This window comes from Miscanthus floridulus, chromosome 9 (assembly GCF_019320115.1).
Source record: "Miscanthus floridulus cultivar M001 chromosome 9, ASM1932011v1, whole genome shotgun sequence".
Classification (NCBI taxonomy): domain Eukaryota; kingdom Viridiplantae; phylum Streptophyta; class Magnoliopsida; order Poales; family Poaceae; genus Miscanthus; species Miscanthus floridulus.
Window position 1 is genome coordinate 95,866,679 of NC_089588.1, and position 20,358 is coordinate 95,887,036.

At 46.7% G+C, this 20,358-nt stretch overlaps 1 protein-coding gene across 1 annotated transcript; it reads right to left on the reverse strand.

Moving 5' to 3' along the window:
- Window positions 1-322: 322 nt before the first annotated feature.
- Window positions 323-745, reverse strand: LOC136480343 (uncharacterized). The gene has a single exon (XM_066477919.1). It carries the CDS (start codon window positions 743-745, stop codon window positions 323-325), a length of 423 nt encoding a protein of 140 aa, XP_066334016.1.
- Between the last annotated feature and the right edge of the window lie 19,613 nt (window positions 746-20,358).

Here is a 20,358-nt window from a genome sequence, read left to right on the forward strand (position 1 = left end):
GATGGGGATGCAGCGCTGTAGGATCCCAGTGTGGAGCTCGCCCTCAATAAGAACAAAGGACTTGGCATGACTTGTGAGCCGCCTAGCCTCCGTTTGTCCGTTGATAGTGCCTCACAGAGGAGGTAGTCGAGGTAAGGCGTCCTCTAGTCGGCCATAGGGTCAGCCTCTGTCGTTGGATCCTCGTCAAGCTCCATGACTTCAAGGACAGATGGAGCCGCCTGCTAGTTAGCCCCTAAGCCCAGGGCAGGCGGCACGTCACCAGTCTATTCTGGCTCCTTGTAGCGGACCGAGGGCTTGTACTGATCGCTGGTGAAGACGCCTGTTAGCACCAGCTCTCGGCCGAATGCCATTTTTCCAGCGCATCGGCTGCCTCACTGAGACACCTCGGGATGTGATTGACCTCAAGGCCGTCGAACTTGTCCTCCAACTGGCAGACTTCTCGGCAATATGCAGCCATCTTGGCATTGTGGCAGCTTGATTCCTTCATGACTTGGTCGATGACCAGTTGGGAGTCATCCCAGATGTCGAGCCATCGGATACCCAAGTTGACGGTGATGCGTAGGCCGTTGATGAGTGCCTCATACTCAGCCACATTATTGGAGGAGGGGAAATGGATGCGAACAATGTACCTCATGCATACCCCGAGGGGCAAAACAAAGACTTGCCCCGTGCTAGTGCCTTTCTTCGTCAGTGATCCATCGAAGTACATCGTCCAGTACTCATGGTTGACGACTACTGGCGGCATTTGGACCTCAGTCCATTCTGTAACGAAATCAACCAGCACTTGGGACTTGATGGCCTACCGAGGGGCATACGAAATGCCTTGACCCATTAGCTCGAGTGCCCACTTCGCGATTCTTCCTATGGCATCCTGGTTTTGGATGACTTTGCTGAGAGGGATGGACATCATGACTATCACTGGATGTGACTCAAAGTAGTGACCCAACATACTATTGGCGATAAGGATGGCGTATAGGAGTTTCTAGATTTTGGGGTAGCGAGTCTTAGAATTAGACAAGACCTCGCAAATGAAGTACATAGAATGCAACACATTGAGGGTGTGTCCCTCTTCTTCTCGCTCTACCACCAGGGCGGCGCTGACCACTTGCATGGTGGCCGCAATGTATAGCAAAAGCAGTTCCCTGCCGGTTGGAGGGATGAGGATCGGGGCCTTCATTAGGAGTTGCTTGACCTTGTCAAGTGCTTCCTAGGCCTCGGGTGTCCATTCGAAACCTTCTGCCTTCTTCAGAAGCTGATAGAGGGGGAGACCTCATTCGCTAAGGCGTGAGACAAAATAGCTGAGCGTGGCAAGGCACCTTATAACTCATTGTACCCCCTTTACATTCTGAATCGGGCCTATCCTCGTGATGGCCGAGATCTTCTCTGGGTTGGCTTCGATGCTACTCTCGGAGATGATAAAACCCAGCAACATACCCATTGGGACCCCAAAAACGTACTTCTCGGGGTTGAGCTTAATGTCGTTTGCTTAGAGTTTCGTGAAGGTCTGCTCTAGGTCGGCCACGACCTAGTCAGCCTGTTTGGAATTGACCACGATGTCATCTACATAGGCCTCAATGGTCTTCCCGATGAGATCCCCGAAACACTTGAGCATGCAGCGTTGGTACATAGCCCCCATGTTCTTCTGACCAAACATCATTGTGATGTAGCAGAATGATCTGAATGGGGTGATGAAAGATGTCACGAGCTGGTCGGACTCTTTCATCGTGATTTGATGGTACCCGGAGTACGCATCAAGAAAGCAAAGGGTTTCGCACCCTGAGGTTGAGTCGACTACTTGATCTATGCATTTCAAAGGAAACAGATCCTTTGGACATGCTTTGTTTAGACCCATGTAGTCAACACACATTCTCCATTTCCCACTCTTTTTTCATACAAGAATGGGATTGGCTAACCACTCGGGGTGCTATACTTCCTTGATGAACCCGGTCGCCAAAACCTTCGCAATCTCTTCGTCGATCGCCCTACGTTTCTCCTCATCGAAGTGACGTAGGCATTGCTTCACCAGCTTGGAGCATTGCTTGATCTTCAAGGCATGCTCGGAGACTTCTCTCAGAATGCCAGGAATGTTCGAGGGTCTCCACGCAAAGATGTCTCTGTTGGCGCGGAGGAAGTCGATGAGCACGCTTTCCTATTCGGAGGACCACTTTACCCTCGAAGCCATTGGGGTCTCTGAGGACCTCTTTGGCGCCTTCTACAGGCTCGAAAGACCCGGCCGACCGCTTGGGCCGGGTGCTTCTTTGACGGCCTCTTCCCTGATGGCCGCAAGCTCCTTGGAGGCGACAATTGTCGTGGCGTGTTCGCAGCACTCGACCTCGCACTCGTAGGCGCGCTGGAAGTAGGTGCCAATGGTGATGACCCCACATGGACCCGGCATCTTCAACATCAGATGGGTGTAGTTAGGGACAGCCATGAACTTCGCGTAGCATGGACATCCTAGGATGGCGTGGTAGGTTCCGTGGAACCTGACCACTTCGAAGGTAAGGCTCTCCGTCCTGTAATTGGTGGGATCCCCAAAGGTGATGGGCAGATTGATCTACCCAAGTGGCACGGCCTACTTTCTTGGCACGATGTCGGGGAAAGGCGCCCCGGTCGGCCGGATGCGTGTTCGGTCGATGCCCATGGAATTGAGCATTTCTGTGTACATGATGTTGAGGCCGCTGCCTCTATCCATCAGCACCTTAGTGAGCCACTTCGTGCCGACGATTGGGTCAACGACGAGTGGATATCTTCCTGGCTATAGGACGCTTTCCAGGTGGTCGGTCCGATCCAAGGTTATGGCGGACTCCGACCATCAGAGGAAAGAAGGGGCGACTGGCTTGGCCATATAGACCTCACAGCGCGTAAGCTTTTGGCGGCGCCTAGAGTCGTAGGCCGCCGACCCTCTAAAGATCATGAGGCAGCCATCATCTACGGCTGGCCTAGGCTCCTTCCTATGCTCCCCCTTGTTCAAGCTTCCAAACAAGAACCGCTTCATGAGGACGCAGTCCTTATATAGGTGCTTGATAGGGAAAGCATGGTTCGGGCATGGCCCTTCGAGTAGCTTCTCAAAGTGGTCTAGGGTACCGTCGGTGAGCTTTTGACCCCCCTTATGGTCGATAGTGGCCATGAGCGAGCCCTCACGCCGCTGCTTGTTCTTCTTCTTGTTGGGACGGTTGGAGGCGCCTTCTCATGCGTCCTCATCCCTCTTTGCCTTGCCTTCGAGGCGATCGAAAATTGCCCCGACCGCCTCTTTGCCCGATGCGTGGCTGGTGGCAATGTCGAGGAGCTTCTTATTGGTTCGCGGGGCCTTACATCCTAGCTTGTGAACCAGGGACTCACAGGTGGTCCCTGATAGGAAAGCTCCTATGATGTCGGCGTCGGTGATGTTGGACAGCTCGTTGCACTACTAGTGAAAGCGCTGGTTGTACCCATGAAGAGTTTCCCCAGACTTTTATCGATAGTTTTTTAGATCCCATGGGTTCCCAGAATGCACGTATGTGCCCTGGAAGTTTCCCACGAAGATCTCTTTTAGGTCCTCCCAACTTTGGATTCGGTTGGGCAGAAGGTGTTCCAACCAAGTTCGCACCGAATCGGCCAGGAACAATGGAAGGTTGCGGATAATGAAATCGTCATTATTCGTTCACCAGCTTGACAATCAAGCCGATAATCCTCGAGCCACAGTCTAGGGTTCGTTTCCCCAAGTATTTCGGGATGTTGGTCGACGGTAGGTACCACGGTGGGAAGACGGCGTTGAGGATGTGTTGGCCAAAGGCCTGAGGTCCCGGCAAGTTGGGGCTCGGGCTTCGGTCCTCGCCGTTATCGTAGCGTACGCCACGACGAGGGTGGTAGCCACGGCTAGCCTCCTCCCTCACATCGCTTAGAGTACACCTATGGGCGTCGAGGGTGTCACACGCGTCACGATGGAGGCCGAGACGCTCATGCACCTGGTGGACTGACACGTCCCTGTTGGGTTGCTCTAAGGGCACGCGCTGGCTGGCGTCGAGCTCGCGTCATCAGGACAGCGAGCTCTCGGCTTGTTGCGCCGCTGCACGCTCGAGTAATGTGCGAATCTGGTGATGGGCTCGACTATCCTCAGGTGTCATGGGCCCCAGAAGCCCCCGGAGCAAGGCCACCACAGCAGCGATGTTCTGGCTTGCCTGGGTGAAGTGCGGGAGGGCTTCGTCGTCCTCGATGATCCTCCGGTTCATGTCGTGGGATACGGCGCGCGCACGCCAACCGTCTCCGTGGCGCTCAAGCTCCACGCGTTCCTGCTCGAGCTAGAGTCATGCTTCCTCGAGCTCTTGGTGCCGGGCCTTCAGCTACTCTACCCACAGGCGAGGTGGGGCCCCTGCATCCCCCTCAACCTCGTCGTCGAAGCCGTTTGTTGGGGTAGCCTCTCCCTCATGGATGCTTTCGACGTATCCCTCGGCGGTACCTGCCATGAAGCATTCACAAGAGGGGTGATGGCTCCCCCTGCTAGAGTCAGAGTTGAGAGCAACTCCGATTCTCCTACGTGGAGGTCATGGAAAGATTCTATGATATATTCGGTCATCCCCACAAACTCATCGTTCGTGAGGGATGAGGGCGTGCGTTTCACCATAAGGTGGCCAACGGTCTCTGCGGCATTGCGCAGGCCGAACAGGAGCGCTGTCGGGGCAATCCGGATGAGGTATTCTAGGGAGAGCGGCTCTCCTTCGGCGAGCTGTGTCATGACATTGGTGAACGAGAAGGTGAGGCGACCCAGGTCCTCCCAGAATGGTCGGGGTCCTTGGAAGGCGCCGAGCTGGCGCTCTAGCCTCCCGTAATCGAACCCGATGAGCCGGTCGCTCCTAGGGGCGCCGGCCTCCAGTGCATGCAGCCCCAGCTCCTCAAGCGCCTCGGCAATCGCATCGAGGCTAGCGGAGTGGAGAGGTTGGATGGCGATGGAAGCTTGCACCAACTCTCCCCTTGTCATGATGATGAAGTCCAAGTTCCCGAAGCGCACGTGCGTGTCTGAGATCTAGCTGATGCCATGATTAGACATCTGAGGCTTGATGTTGACATTGAGACGTGCAAAAAGCCCCTACCTAGCGCGCCAACTGTCGGTGTTTTTAGACCACCAACGAGTAAATTTGTATTTGCATGTCTGACTCGGATGGTGTGCTTGAAGGATACAAGAGTTTATACTGGTTCGGGCAGAACGTCCCTACGTCGAGTTTGATGCTGCTCGTGTTACCGGCACGTGGTTTGCAGTAGGGGTTACAAACAAGCGAGGGAGGGAAAGGATCACAAGTCTCTGGTGAAAGGAGAGAACGGGAGCTGAGAGCTCGATCGCTGCTCAGCCATGTGCTCGTGTCGTGCTCTTGTGTGTTTATCTCGTGATATGGCTTTGTGCGGATCTCCCATCTTCCATATGGGGCGCCCTGCTTCCCCTTTTATAGGCGAAGGGAAAGCACGGGTTACAGCGGAGGAAAATGAGAAGAATAAGAGATAGAAGAAGGCTTCCAGGATCACCGTGTCCTTCTTTCTCTTCATGCAGGCCCCGCCGACACTGTAGACGTCAACAGGGACGGCTCCACGTCGCAGCCCTGTTCGTCACTGACGCCTTGTGCAGGCATCGTCTGCCGGTCAAGGTATTCCATTCCGTCACGACAGACGTCGTGGTGAGCTGACGCATCTATCAGTGTTCGTACGAGGGCTAGTCAGAACAGCACCGGCATGCCCGGCGCTGTTCTTGATGTGAATACTCAGGTATGGCTCGTCATGGCCACGGGTTACATCGAGGCAAGCTAGTCTCTTCCCTGATGTCAGAGTTTTGACCCAGGCCCATACGCTTGGACCTGTAGTGGTTGGCGGCAGTATGGGTCCCCGTCGGATGAGACGGAAACCGCGTCCTTGGGGTCGGACGAGACGGAGCCCGCACCCAAGGGGTCGGGTGCGGTGGAAGGAATCCAACGCTTTAGGTGACACCCCCATGGCCTTAGGGTCAGGCGAGACGGAGCCCGCACCCAAGGGGTCGGCGCGAGGCGGAAACCGCGTCCTTGGGATCGGGCGAGACGGAGCCCGCACCCAAAGGGTTGGGCGAGACGGAGCCCGCAGCCTTGGGTGAGACCCCGTGGCCTTGGGGTCGGCCGAGACGGAGCCCGCACCCAAGGGGTCGGGCGAGGCGGAGCCCACGACTTTGGGTGAGACCCCCATGGCCTTGGGGTCGGACGAGACCTTTTAATACGTCTTGCTTCATCCGGAAAAGTCTGCATGGGTGCTTGGGTCTACCTAATATCGATACCCAAAACGGTGGGTCTAGTGCTGGAGGTGATGGATGCAACGTTGGAGCAGCAACTGCGAGCCTTCACGTTGGGGTCTGGCAATGTCTCCGCACAGATTCGCTGGGCCTTCATACCAGGTTTGTTGGACCTACGGGTTTGTTGGGTAACAGATTCTTTTATTTGTCAAATTTCATTTCCTAGAGGCAGGAGTTCAACTAACACACACGTGTATATCTTGATTTACAATGGGAGTTTGGTACAAATGGTCCTCACGAGGGAACTCCTTTTGTCCGTCTCAAATCATAGTAGTGATTCCATGGGGTACTCGTCAGCACACCTTTATTGAAAATTATTTTATATGCCATTGATCTTTATTCCGATCCATTTGTATTTTAATAGAATTGAAGTCTTGGCTTATTACCTTTGCATTGTAGCCATCTTCTATTAATGCATATAATAAGGATTATACGAAAATAGCAAGCTAAGCGTAGCTTAGCTGGTTGTGTTTTTTTTTTTTGTGGAATCTGTCCATCCGAGTTCAAGTTCTCGACCATTTATATAAGGTTTTTATAGTGTTAATTCACAAAAAAAAGTAATTATTGAAATAGGCTTATCAACTATCACTAGTACAGAAACAGGCTTTACTCCCGGTTGGGAAACCCCTTCAGTCCCTGTTTCCCAATCGGGAGCACGAATCCGGGACAAAAGGCCCCTCCTTTAGTCTCGGTTTCTCGCCCAGGACTAAAGATCCACCTTTAGTCCCGGTTGGTAATACCAACCGGGACTAAAGAGGCCTCCCGGCCTGGCCACGTGGACCGGCCCTTTAGTCCCGGGCGGTAATACCAATCGGGACTAAAGGTTTTTTTTTCTATTTTCAATTGATGATTCGTTTTGGTTTTCGAATAGGTTTTCGAATACGCATTCTACGCTGCTAATAATATATGTATTCTACACGTTTATAATGTTAGAACATTTTATACAAACTAAAGTATAAAACTAACGTATATATTACATGCATATACATATATTATACGTTATATTCTATGATATCCTTGGGATAACAAATTCACTCCATCTAGTTTGGCTTCCATGTTTCATTCACGTCATTGTAGAACTCGTCGGCGGGGTTTAAGACCGGGTCATTAAGAAATCCTGCTATGGTCTCTTGAATTGCTTTCAGTTGGTCATGACGTATGACTTTTTTCTTCAACCATAGTCTTTAATAAAAGTTAAAGGAAAAGTATTAATATATATATATGTGTTGGTCATGTGATTACTTATATATACGAGCAATAAAAGAAATTGTGAATATATGAATATATTTATATAACGTACTTTGAGGGTCTCTTCAAGAGTTCTTTTTGCGTACGCCATGATGAACTCACAAACATAGTATCCGCAGTAGTTGTTCCCCTGTTCTTGCCTCAGAACCCACTTTTACGAGGAAAAAGATCTGGTGAATTGAAAGCATGCATGGTGTTAATTGAATTTTATATATATATATATATATATATATATATATATATATATATATATATATATATATATATATAAAAATGTAGCTAGTACTTACTTTGTGTGCAATTACATCAAGTGGCACTTTGCAATGTTTCATGTGGTATTCCTCAATGAAACTTTTCCAAACACTGCGTCCAATAAAATAAAAAATTAATTTAGCATTTAATAATTGTTGTAGTTAAGAGATTGGGGTATATATAGTTGCTAGAGAGACCAAATTACCCTTGGATAATATCTATCATGTCTTGGTACTCTGTTTGCTCTTTTCTTAACAAGTCTAAGATGCTCAACCGACTATTGGCCATATCGATGACCATCAATATCCAGTGATTGCTGCATATGTTTTTATACACAAATATGATCGACATTAACTAGAGTCAACATATATATATATATGGGAGATAGCTTAGCTAGTAAGCAAATAATTGAAGAAATGTCCATATGATCGATATTAATTATTTAACACTCACTTGAAGTTGTAGGGGAAGAGTATGTCCTTGTTTTGTTGGTTCACTAAGAACCTCATGAGATTTTTCTCGAGTTCAGCTTTCCATTGAGGCGGGGGATTAGGGTGTTTGAATACGACATTTGGATCAACGAAACCAACATTATTATCCTTTCTCTTTCTGAGTTCTGTCATCTCATATCTGCATATATAAAAATATAGTGTGAGGATATAATATATATATATATATACATATAGCTTTATATATATACACTTTAATAGTAGAAAATAATCACACTTACAGACAATAGCAGCTAATGAGACTTTTGTCGAGAGAGTCCAGGTGGCATAGTTGGTGTAATTCTAAAAACTCGACATATATAACGTCATCGCCACGGAAGTAATGTTGGTTTCTAACTCTGACAGAAACAAAGTTCTCTCCCCGTTCACACGCTGCCATGTACCACTTGTTTAGCAGGCACATTTGCGTACCTAGTTCACCTAAGGCCTCAGGGTTGTATAGACTCTTTCCATGTTCAAATTTCTTCCAAGGATCCACTTTCGGAGCAGATGGTCCTTCAGCGAGCACTTGGGCAAGGTCCAAACCGGTATCCTCATAAAACCGAGCCAGGTCCTCAAAATCGACGTCCAGTACGTCTAAGTTTGAACCATATTCATTACGAATGACAAGAGGGGGGACTGATTGTTGCGATTGTTGTCCGAGTTGTGCAACACCTTTTCCTGCTCTAGTCTTTTTCTGCGTCGCCTCAAATGACTTGGTGAGAGAGCGGTCGTAGTCCGATTTGGCAGGCTCTTTTGAGATTCCCGCTTTTTCTGGTCCACCTTCTTTCTTAGAAGATCTGGAGGTAGGTAGAAGTATGGTTTCTCCGGGTTCTCTCTCGCTTCTCGTTGCTTTCTTACTTTTTTAAAGAAACTGCTCACATCTTTTTGTACTGCAGCATTTAATTCCTTTTCACTTTTTTCGTAAGCCAGTTTTTGGGGAATAACTGGATTAGAGGATGCTTTCTTCTTTGCCGGCTGGTGGGCCAACGGCTTCGTTTGCGGGGCGGACCTCTTAGGAGCAGGCTGCTTCTTGGTCATGAAGGGAGGCGGGGCAGGCGTTGGAGACCTCCTTGGAGGTGGCGGCAGTGGCGGCGTTGCATAATCATTACCCGGAGCACTATGATGATCTGGAGATTGAATAATTGGACTTAGGTTGGCAGAGGCCCTGCTATGTGAGTACAAAAAAGAATAATTAGGTATAAGAAATTGTTATTATTAATCATGCATGTCAATAGAAAATTAGTGAAAAAATTATTTCGTTCACTTTTGTCCGCACCTATTGTCTAACAGTTGAGGAAGCGACGGTGGACTAGAGACCCTGGGAATAATGATGTAGCGCTTGCGCCATAGTATGAATGTCTTCTCTGCTTCTCCTAGAGTCTTCTCCCCATCACCTCCTAGAATGTTAAGAGCCAGATCACTAAAACCTTTGTTAACTCTATCCACTGAGACGCTAACATATCCAGGTGGTATTATTGCCTCATGGATTCTTGGTGTCTTGGTAGGATCTAGAGGAGAAAAAACATCAAGAGCCACCATGATTGTGGCATTCCCTTTTGGAATATGTAGCTCACATGATGTAAACGGTGCAGTGATGTCATCCACGGGAAAACATAGCATTGCGTCATCTTGATTTGGCAACTCCGTGGAAGCGCAGCTGCTTTTCAACTGATTAGGGGGGCTCATATTAATGTTGATTCCTAGATCTGATGCCTGCCTTTGGGCACTCATTGCTATTTGCACTTGCTTTATGATTTTGTCCTGCATTCTAGCTTGCATGTCTTTTTTGCGCTCCTATGCTTGAAGCAACGCATCCCGTGACTCACGAACATATTCCTCCAACCTGTTGATCCGCGTTGCTTCCTCATCCTTACTTCTCTGCCGGCTTCTGTAGGTATCTCTGTCGTTAGGGAAACCATGGTCCCAAGAAATGTTCCATCCTAAACCTCTCGTTCGGCCACTGTGTTCAGCAGTCCCGATGGCATACGTCAGTTCATCCTTCTCTCTATTGGGCCTGAACGCACCAATAGCTTTAGCTTGTAGAGCATAAGAAAATCTTTGTGTTGCTCTTTCGAGTTTTGGGCCATGAACCAACTTCCCGGTCTCTAGGTCCAGTCTTCCCCCATGACCGAAAAAACAATTCTTCACGTGTTTGGGCCAATTGAGTGATTCTAGTGTGATACCCTTGGCAAGAATGTCTGCTTCCATTTTTTCCCACTTGGGAATGGCAGTCGTGTAGCCACCTGATCCCATGCCATGGTGGTATACCTTCTGTTGGGCATTCTCTTGGTTCCTTCTCACCCGTTCCTCACCCTCTTCTGATGTCTTGTACTATACAAAATCATTCCAGTAGGGCCTCAACTTCGCGAGCGGGCCACTAGTATTGAAATTGGGCGTTAGGTTCTCCTTGACGTATTTCGTGTATAGGGATTTCTTCGAAGTCTAGAATTGTGTGGCCATCTTCTTCATAGCCCACTTTCGAACTAGCTCCTTCAATTCATCATCGTTGATATCATCATAAGCATCCTCTTGCAACGTGAAATGTTGAAGGAAATCATCCCAAATTAAATTCTTATCGAGACCAGAGACAAAACTAACATGAGGCTCGTTGATCTTTTGCTTCCATTCACGGGCACTGATCGGAAGTCTGTCCCTTACAAGGCACCCACAGTGTTGCACGAATTTCCTTGCATGTGGACCAAGTGGTTCGCCTGTCTCGATATTGAATTCCGATATTATGTAGCGCCCCTCCAATGGCTTTTTCGGGCCTCGAATATTTTTGCTTTTCGCCGTTGTGGTCGTCGATCCAGAGGGCTACGTTTAAAAAATAAATAAATAAATATCATGTGTACACATAATAGATGATAGATATTCAAATATATATATAATATTCAAATATATATAAATATATATACCTCACCAGTATTTTCTTGCACAATATTTTCTTGGTTATCTTCAAGAGACAGGTATTGACTCCCGTCATCTGCATCCTGCTGGTCACCATAGGCAAATTGAGTGCCGGTGTTGATAATATCCATCATTTCTTCATCCATGTTGTCTCTCGGGGCAGCCATCTAGCTTTTACACCACTAGATATATCTATAAAAAATAAAAACTATGTCTATAAAATGGACTCCTGCAGGACGTGCCACCTCGAAGATAGTAACATTTGTAGATGATATTTGTAGGTCTGAAGTTATCAAATATCCATCAAATTCTAGCTCAAAAACATGTTTAAATAAATAACCATCCATACTAGTTGATCTTGCTTATGTGATCATCTCGACGAGCATTTCTCCACCGGACAGCACCATACTTGGCCACGGAAGAGCTCCGAGTCTACGAGGAAGGGAACACGATCTTCCACGACCATTGCCGCTCTCCCTCGTAGAATCAAAGCTCCTCCTTGACGTCCGTTACCGCTCGGCAGAGAACATGCTAGCCGAGATGAACATGTTCCGCAAGTTCAACTAGTACGGATTTTCTACAATTTTCTAACTATTTTCTAGGTTTTTCATTTCATGGAAAAATTAATTCTAAAAAATAAAAGGCATGATTTCTAAGTATTTCATTTCATGGAAAAATTAATTCTAAGTGACCTGCTCGACATCGGCGAGCTCGCGGGCGTTTCATGGAAAAATTAATTCTAAGTGACCTGCTCGACAAAATTGAGAAAAAACACACGCTCTCATGCCACACATCTTCTAAGATCACGTAAGCTTCCATACTACCGCCCTGCTACTACAACGTCACGGACGCCGTCAAACGTCTCGGATCTGGGGGCCGGTGTCGTCATAAGCTACCGCGCAAAAAGGAGGAAACGACGAGACACCGTGCCGCGCCCGTGCTCCACTGAGCTCGATGGCTCAGCACAAAATCGCATTATAAGATTGCCGGCACGAGGGCTCAGCACACGCATCCATCCGATTACAAAAGGTTGGAGCAATTAATCCATCATAAACGGATTATGGTGGCGGCGGTGGCTCACATCCAAGGTGTCAAACGCGAGGTCCAGCTCCTGCAGCCATCGGAGTAGCTCCAGCAACTCGATCAGACTCCGGTTGCAACACCGTGAGAGCAGAGAAGATTCAGTGCGAGTTACCAATGGAACCGGCGGCGATAAAAACGGAGGGACCTTTTCTTGGTTGTTGAGGAGGACGGCCTTGATGCGCTCCGTCTCGGCGAGGATAGGATCGTTGAGGAGGACGGCCTTTTCTTGGTCGTTGAGGAGGACGGCCTTTTCTTGGTCATTGAGGAGGACGGCCTTTTCTTGGTCATTGAGGAGGACGGTCTTGAGGAGGACAAGCACGCCGTCGTCGGTGATGACGAGCGAGGTGAGCTGGGGACGAGGACGACGCGAGGCATGCGTTGGCCGGCCGGAGAAGAAGCGCCCATGCGCGTGGGGCCGGTGACGAGGCAAGGCTAGGGTGGTCGCCTCGGGGCGGCGGCGCTGCTGGATCGGATCGATCTGGTGGAGAAGATGAGGCGACGGAGAAGAAGGCTTGACGGCTACTGGATCCGGTTGGAGAAGAAGGCGACGGAGACAGAGAGGAAGAGAACTAAGGGAGAAGGGCGTGGTTTATAAAGGGGGGCCTATAGTCCCGGGTGATGGTTAGAACCAGGACTAAAGGTCTGACCTTTAGTCCCGGGTGTAGCCACGGCCCGGGAGTAAAGGTGATTTTGGCGGGCCGCGAAAACGCAGCCCATCTTTAGTCAGTCCCGGGTGATGGTTAGAACCGGGACTAAAGGTTCTTTAGTCCCGGGTGATGGTTAGAACCGGGACTAAAGGTCTGACCTTTAGTCCCAGGTGTAGCCACGGCCCGGGAGTAAAGGTGAGTTTGGCGGGCCGTGAAAACGCAGCCCATCTTCAGTCCCAGGTGGTTGGTCCACCCGGAAGTAAAGGTGGGCTGCAGTTTGGCTTCCCGCCAGTTTCTAGAAGTTTTTTTTTTCTTTTTTATATATTTCTTTTATATAAATATGCAGAGAGTTGTTAATTGCCTAGTAAATAAAATATTAGCAAAAAATTACAAAAAGAATTCTGGGACCTAGTTTTGCATTATTGTACATAAGAAAAATCTGTAACCTAAACTCTTTTGTTTTACCGTATAAATATTTAACATAGTGTAAATAATAATCATAATTTTCACCATGCAAAAATGTACTACTTAATTAAAATCATTAAAACTATTGTTTTTCGATAGGAAATTAGTTTTCACTTCTTATTGATGTTGATCATTTGTTTTTTCATCACACATTCTCCACAGGAAATCCACCGTCAAGCAGAAAATTCATTTAAATCGTAGAAAATATGAATACACGATAGAAATATGAATACACTATATATATCAAGTGGGCACAGTAGTGAAGTTCTTCTTAACATATATCCCTTGGTTATGATCGCGCCGTAACCATGGAGTGTCCTCATCATTTAGCTAGATGCTTGGGTCTTTGTTCACTGTGAAGGGTGGAATTTGGTCATCCTTTTCGTAATCTTCTGATATGTCTGACTTGTCTTCAATTTGGACGATGTTTCTTTTCCATGAAAGAACTATGTGGCACTTTGGCTCATTGATTGGGTCGTTGTTGTTTTCCCCTCTCTTCGGTTTTGTAGACATGTCCTTGACATAGAACACCTGATTCACATCCTTGGCAAGGACGAACGGTTCATCTTTGTACCCAATATTGTTGAGGTCCACGGTTGTCATTCCATACTAGTTGCCGACTGCTACCCCACCTCCAGTCACCTTTACCCAATGACACTTGAACAAAGGTACCTTAAAAGTAGGTGTATAGTTTAGTTCCCATATCTCCTCTATGCGGCCACAATATGTTTGCTTATTTCCATTAGGGTCGGTGGCATCTATGCGGACACCACTGTTTTGGTTGGTGCTCCATTTATCTTGGGCTACTGTGTAAAATGTATTCCCATTTATCTCGTACCCTTTGTATGTGAGGATATGCCATGATGGCTGCCTAGCCAACAAATACAGTTGCTCATCAATACTCTCATCACCCTGACATTCTTTTCGCAACCAGTCACTGAAAGTTTCCATATGCTGACGCGTAATCCAAGCTTTAGACTTCCCTAGAAACTCGGATCAGAGCAACTCTTTATGTGTCTCGATATACGGATCCACCAAGGAGGATTTTTGCAGAACTGTGTAGTGTGCTTTATTAAAATAATTGTCCTACATACCAATATATGTTTTCTTCCCTAGTGTCCCCTTTCCACTTAGTCTCCCCTCGTGTCGCGATTCAGGAACACCAATCGGGTCAAGGTCGGGAATAAAGTCAACACAAAACTCAATGACCTCCTCTGTTCCATAGCCCTTGGCGATGCTTCCTTCTAGCCGAGCACGGTTGTGAACATATTTCTTTAGGACTCCCATGAACCTCTCAAAGGGGAACATGTTGTGCAGGAACACAGGACCAATAATGCTAATCTCCTTGACCAGGTGAACTAGGAGGTGTGTACAAAGATTCTTCGTCAGGTGCATCACGTCGATCGTGCTACAGACCTCTAGGACTTGCCAATAGGGTAGCTCCCAAAATATGGACTTCTTCTTCTACATGGGTGCGTGACCGTCGGAGTCGTTCGGAACTGGTTCGCTGCCATGTGCCTTTCCAAATACTATTTTCACATCCTTGACCATATTGAGTACATCCTCACTAGTTCGGTTGCCTGGCTTGGTCTGGTGGTTTGCCTTACCTTTAAAATGCTTGCCTTTCTTTCTTAGGGGGTGATTCGTAGGAAGATATCGATGATGGCCAAGGTACACGACCTTTCAATATTTTTTCAAGAATATACCTTTAATGTCATCGAAATAGTGCGTGCATGCATTATATCCCTTGTTTGATTGTCTTGAAAGATTACTTAGAGCAGGCCAATCATTGATTGTTACGAACAACAATGCTCGCAGGTCAAAGTGCTCCTATTTGTGCTCATCCCACACACGTACACCTGGTCTATTCCACAAAAGTAGAAGTTCTTCAACTAGTGGCCTCAGGTACACATCGATGTCATTGCTAGGTTGCCTTGGGCCTTGGATGAGCACTGGCATCATAATAAACTTACGCTTCATGCATAACCAGGGAGGAAGGTTGTAGATACATAGAGTAACAGGCCAAGTGCTATGACTACTGCTCTGCTCCCCGAAAGGATTCATACCATCCGTACTTAAAGCAAACCTTAAGTTTCTTACGTCATTTGCAAACTCTGAGAATTCTCTATCGATTGCTCTCCACTAGGACCCATCAGCAGGGTGTCTCAACATATTGTCTACCTTACGGTCTTCTTTGTGCCATCGCAACAACTTTGCATGGTCTTTGTTTCTGAACAGACGTTTCAAGCATGGTACAATAGGAGCATACCACATAATCTTGGCAGGGATTTTCTTCGTGGGATGTTCGCCCTCAACATCACTAGGGTCATCTCGCCTGATCTTATACTGCGATGCATGACATACCGGGCATGCATCTAACTTCTCATACTCCTCGCCACGGTAGAGGATGCAGTCATTAGGACATGCATGTATCTTCTAGATTTCTAATCCCAAAGGGCAGACTACCTATTTTGCTTCGTATGTAGTGGCGGGCAAGTCGTTATCCTTCGGAAGCATCTTCTTTTGGATTTTTAGTAACTCTCCAAATCCCTTGTTAGATACACCATTCTTTGCCTTCCATTGCAGCAATTCCAATGTGGTACCTAACTTTTTCTGTCCCGCATCACAAGTTGGGTATAGCAATTTCTTGTGATCCTCTAGCATGCGCTCGAACTTGATCTTCTCCTTTTCACTTTCGCATTCTCTTTGTGCATCACGAATGGCCTGACCAAGATCATCAATGGGCTCATCTTCTGCCCCTACCTCTTCTTCAGCTTCCCCCATTGTAGTATCATTGAAGGCACCATATTCAGCAATAATGTCATCATCGTCCCATTGTTCTTCTTCACCTTCTTTCATTACAACCCGAGTTTCTCCGTGCTTCGTCCAACAAATATAGTTTGGCATGAAACCCGACTTCATCAAGTGTGAATGAAGACTCCTTGAGCTAGCATATTCTTTCAAATTCTTACATATGGCACATGGGCAGCACATGAAACCATCGCGTTTGTTTGCCTCGGCCACACGTAAGAAAGAATGCACGCTCTCAATGAACTCTTGAGAGCGGCGATCAGCATTATACATCCAATGCCGGCTCATCTGCATTACATGACATACATACCATATTAAAACCTAGAACATAATTAGTTAATTATACGACATGCATGCCACCACACAAGGTATTAATTTATGAAAGTCTCGCTACAATGTAGACAATCCCAACTACCACTAAAAAACTAAAGCTAAAATGCACTTCAGCAGCATAAGGATTTCGCGACCAATCCCAACTAAAACAAATAGATCATGCGTTTGTTCAACATCTATGGGCTTCTTCCGCAGGATCACTGCCTCATTAGCCGCCGTAGCCGCCTGTGCAAGAGAGTTTTGCACGTGTTAACATACTCTTCCTCCCAGTACCAGCCTGAACATCCAGTGCCATCCCACTGAAATTAAAACAAAAAATTAGAACTCTAATCACAATCACCATGAAAATAAGTATAAATTAACCATAATCATCAAATACGACAAAATAACTTACATTGCGATCCGGACACTTGTAGAAGACACGGCCCTTGTTGGGACACTCCTTCCTCACCCGGTACTCCATCACAATTTTCTCCTCACACTTGCCGTATGCAATAAGAGGGAGGTCCAGCCTCAGTCGCTTTGGAACACGATGAGAGGCCGAGGACCCGGAAGCAGTTGCCATCTACTCTCTATACTCATTTTTAATATAATATAAATTTCTCATTTTATAAACAAATAAAATTAAAAAAAACTCTAAAATTCTCTATATCTCTAAACCATGAGTGTGCTATGCATGCTAGAAATGAAAGCTGAATACTAGTTTTGAATAACTACTTTAACCTTCCTTCATCCAAATATGCAAAATTTAAAGTGATTTTGTGCTTAAATGGCTTACAAATAAAAAAAATTCACCATAAAAACCACATATATCTAGTCCACAAAATGAGATATGCTACTGATGAAACATGAGAGTATAAAGTTGGTAACCTTTAGAACCGAAGAATCGATAAGGAATCGAAGAAAGGCGACGAGGAAGAAGAGAGGCCGGCGATGAAGCAAGAACACTAAGTTCGAAGTGGCTCGGGCTCGGGGGGAAAGAAGGGGTATATAGAAGGGGACCTTAAGTCCCGGTTGGAGACAGAAACCGGGACTAAAGGTCACTTTCTAGTCCCGGACGGAGCCTCCAGCCGGGAGTAGACTTTTACACCCGGTTGAAGGGACCAACCGGGAGTAAAAGTTAACCTTTAGTCCCGGTTGGTAGCTCCAACCGGGACTAAAGGTCTCCTGCAGCAAAAGCCTGCTGCAGTAGCCATTGGGCAGGGTCCTTTAGTCCCGGTTGGAGCTACCAACCGGGACTAAAGATTTCTCTAGTCCAGGGCGCGAAAATACCGGGACTAAAGTCAAATTTCAAAGTGGATCAAATATCGTTTCTCTACTAGTGTATCAACACAAAATAGTGTACACCAACAACGCAATGTCTGGTTTCAGTAGACTTCTCTAGAGAACATAATCCACATTAAACGCGCAGGCACAAAAAGAAAAACATACCTTTATTATTACAATCGTAGTTTGTTGCTTGACAAAGAATAATCGAAAGAGAAGAAGAGGAGCTAACAATATATATATATATATATATATATATATATATATATATATATATATATATATATATATATATATATATATATATATATATATATATATATATATATTTCTTCTGTGCAGAGTATGGAAACCTTTTAAACTGTGTGATGAACAGAATATTTTTTGGAACAATAAATATAATTTGTACTTATAGCTAGATGAGCAAGTGAGCCGAGATCGTTATCATGATCACCATGCAGACAGTTGCCCCCAGCATCAAACCACACGAGAGGTCCACCATGTTGCAGAAATTCTTGGTATCCGAATCCAGCAACTCCGGAAAACGCTGGGAATCAACAGTCAGACCAAGGCCTGCAGCAGCTCCTGTGGCAATCAGCACATCAAACACCTGCAGCGTGCAGGGGCATTCATTCAGTTAGTGAGCATTTTTGTGTCAAGACCAAGCCTAATATTAGCTACTCTATTCGTAACCAGTGTACTTAGAAAAAGGATCGAATTCAAATCTGAGGCTTAGATAGACACAACATTTAAATTCCGAACAAAATAAATATATAATCAGTAATTGAAGGAATAATGGAATAAAAAACCACATTATTTTCTCTAAACTAACAAAATAAATATATACTCGATAATTTCCACCCAACTCCACGGGGAGGTACGAAGCACCCTTCCGTGGAGCATCCTCTGAGGAGCTCCACCAAGATGGCGTGAATCAGATCCCCGGATCCACTGTTTTGGTGAATCCGAATTTGATGGATCAAGAGCGTTCAGGAAATTTTTGTGGAGTGGAGCTGTTTTTTGGTGAATGAGCTAGTGGAGCTCTACAAAACAGGCCCTATATACTATTTTGAAAGGATGTCATTTTTTTAGGTTGGTACATAGTGTGTATCTAGGGCATGATTGGTTTCCTGGTTCAGGTTAACATGGCCTGTACTAACGAAGTAGGCCGACACTCGGTGGATACAAGAGCATATTAATAGTAGTACGTTGATGTCTAGACAGACAAGAGAAACAATGTTATTGCTTGCACCCATACATGTTGTAGTCCCGCATTACTGTGGACGACCTTCTTCACATCGCACGCATTGGAAAGACTATCAATGCTCGTCTTCAACCTCAGTCATCTCCCCTCCAGCCCCAGCCCCACCTGCCTCGCCTGCTACTCAAGTCACCTGTGAGCTCCCCACCCATCCCTACCCTCTGCTACTTCTTCCCTGCCCTTTCCTCAATCCAACTGGCTACCTCACCAACAACTTCTCACCCTTGTCATCGGCTTTGTCTAACTAGTTGTCCTCCGCAGTTCGTTTGGTGGCACCTCCCTCATCGCTGGCCGGCCTTTAACTCGCTACCACCGTCACTGATCCCCTCCCCGTCCAAACCTACCGGCCTTGACCATCCCGAAAATCTGGAACTCTAACTCCAAATACCGCAGCAGCCGTTACCACGTCTACCATCCTGCTGCCCCCTCTCCCGCTTGCGTCGCCTGCAGGTAAGCATACGTGCTAACTAAAGACTGTACATTGGCGTCCCCTCTGCTCTGCATTGCCTGAGTGCGCTCCTTGCACGGAGCCAACCAGGCCGCATAGAAACAGGCAAGTGTTGTTTTTTTTATCATATGAGCCATGCTGAGCCATGCCAGGTCAAATCTGGGCAACTAATCACGCCCCTAGGCGTCCCACCCCCTTATGCAATGGCATGATATTGGCTGTGTATATCCTTTGTGGATATAGAAGCTGGATTAATAAAATTCATTATCTAAAAAATGCACTAGCAAGATACTTACCACATCAGTGAAAATGAGAAGAACAGTTGCACCGCCGCGCCCAATTTTCCTTCCCTGGGCTCCATGGATGACGTCGAATGGAAGCACCAGCAAAGTGTAAGCACATCCGATGACGGCTGCAGATACAACATACCTGAAAAAAAATAACGAAAGAAAGCACACAAACTTAAAATTGAGCAACTAATCGACCAAATTTTACAACAGAAAAAGAAATTGACAGATGAGGAGAGGTCCTTGGGAATTCTCACCTGTATGCTAAACGGTCCCGAAAGGTGAAATTTGGTAGGTCCTCTACGGCGCTAAATGGTCCAAAATAAATTTTGTTGGTCACCATAATGATAAGAGAAGCTATGAGGAGGAGGAGCGTGAGAGCTCGAAGGACCAGGGATACAGCAGCAAGGGCTCTCTCTGAGAAGGCCGCCATTTCTTTGCAAACTAGTGTGAGCTTATGTCCGGCTCTTCCAAGATTTATACTGTGGATGGTACTACCTTCCTTTTTGTTGTTATGAAGGCTTACTTGTTCAAGGCATTTGGCAATATACACAAGTCCTTGTTGTAATCGCTACAGTT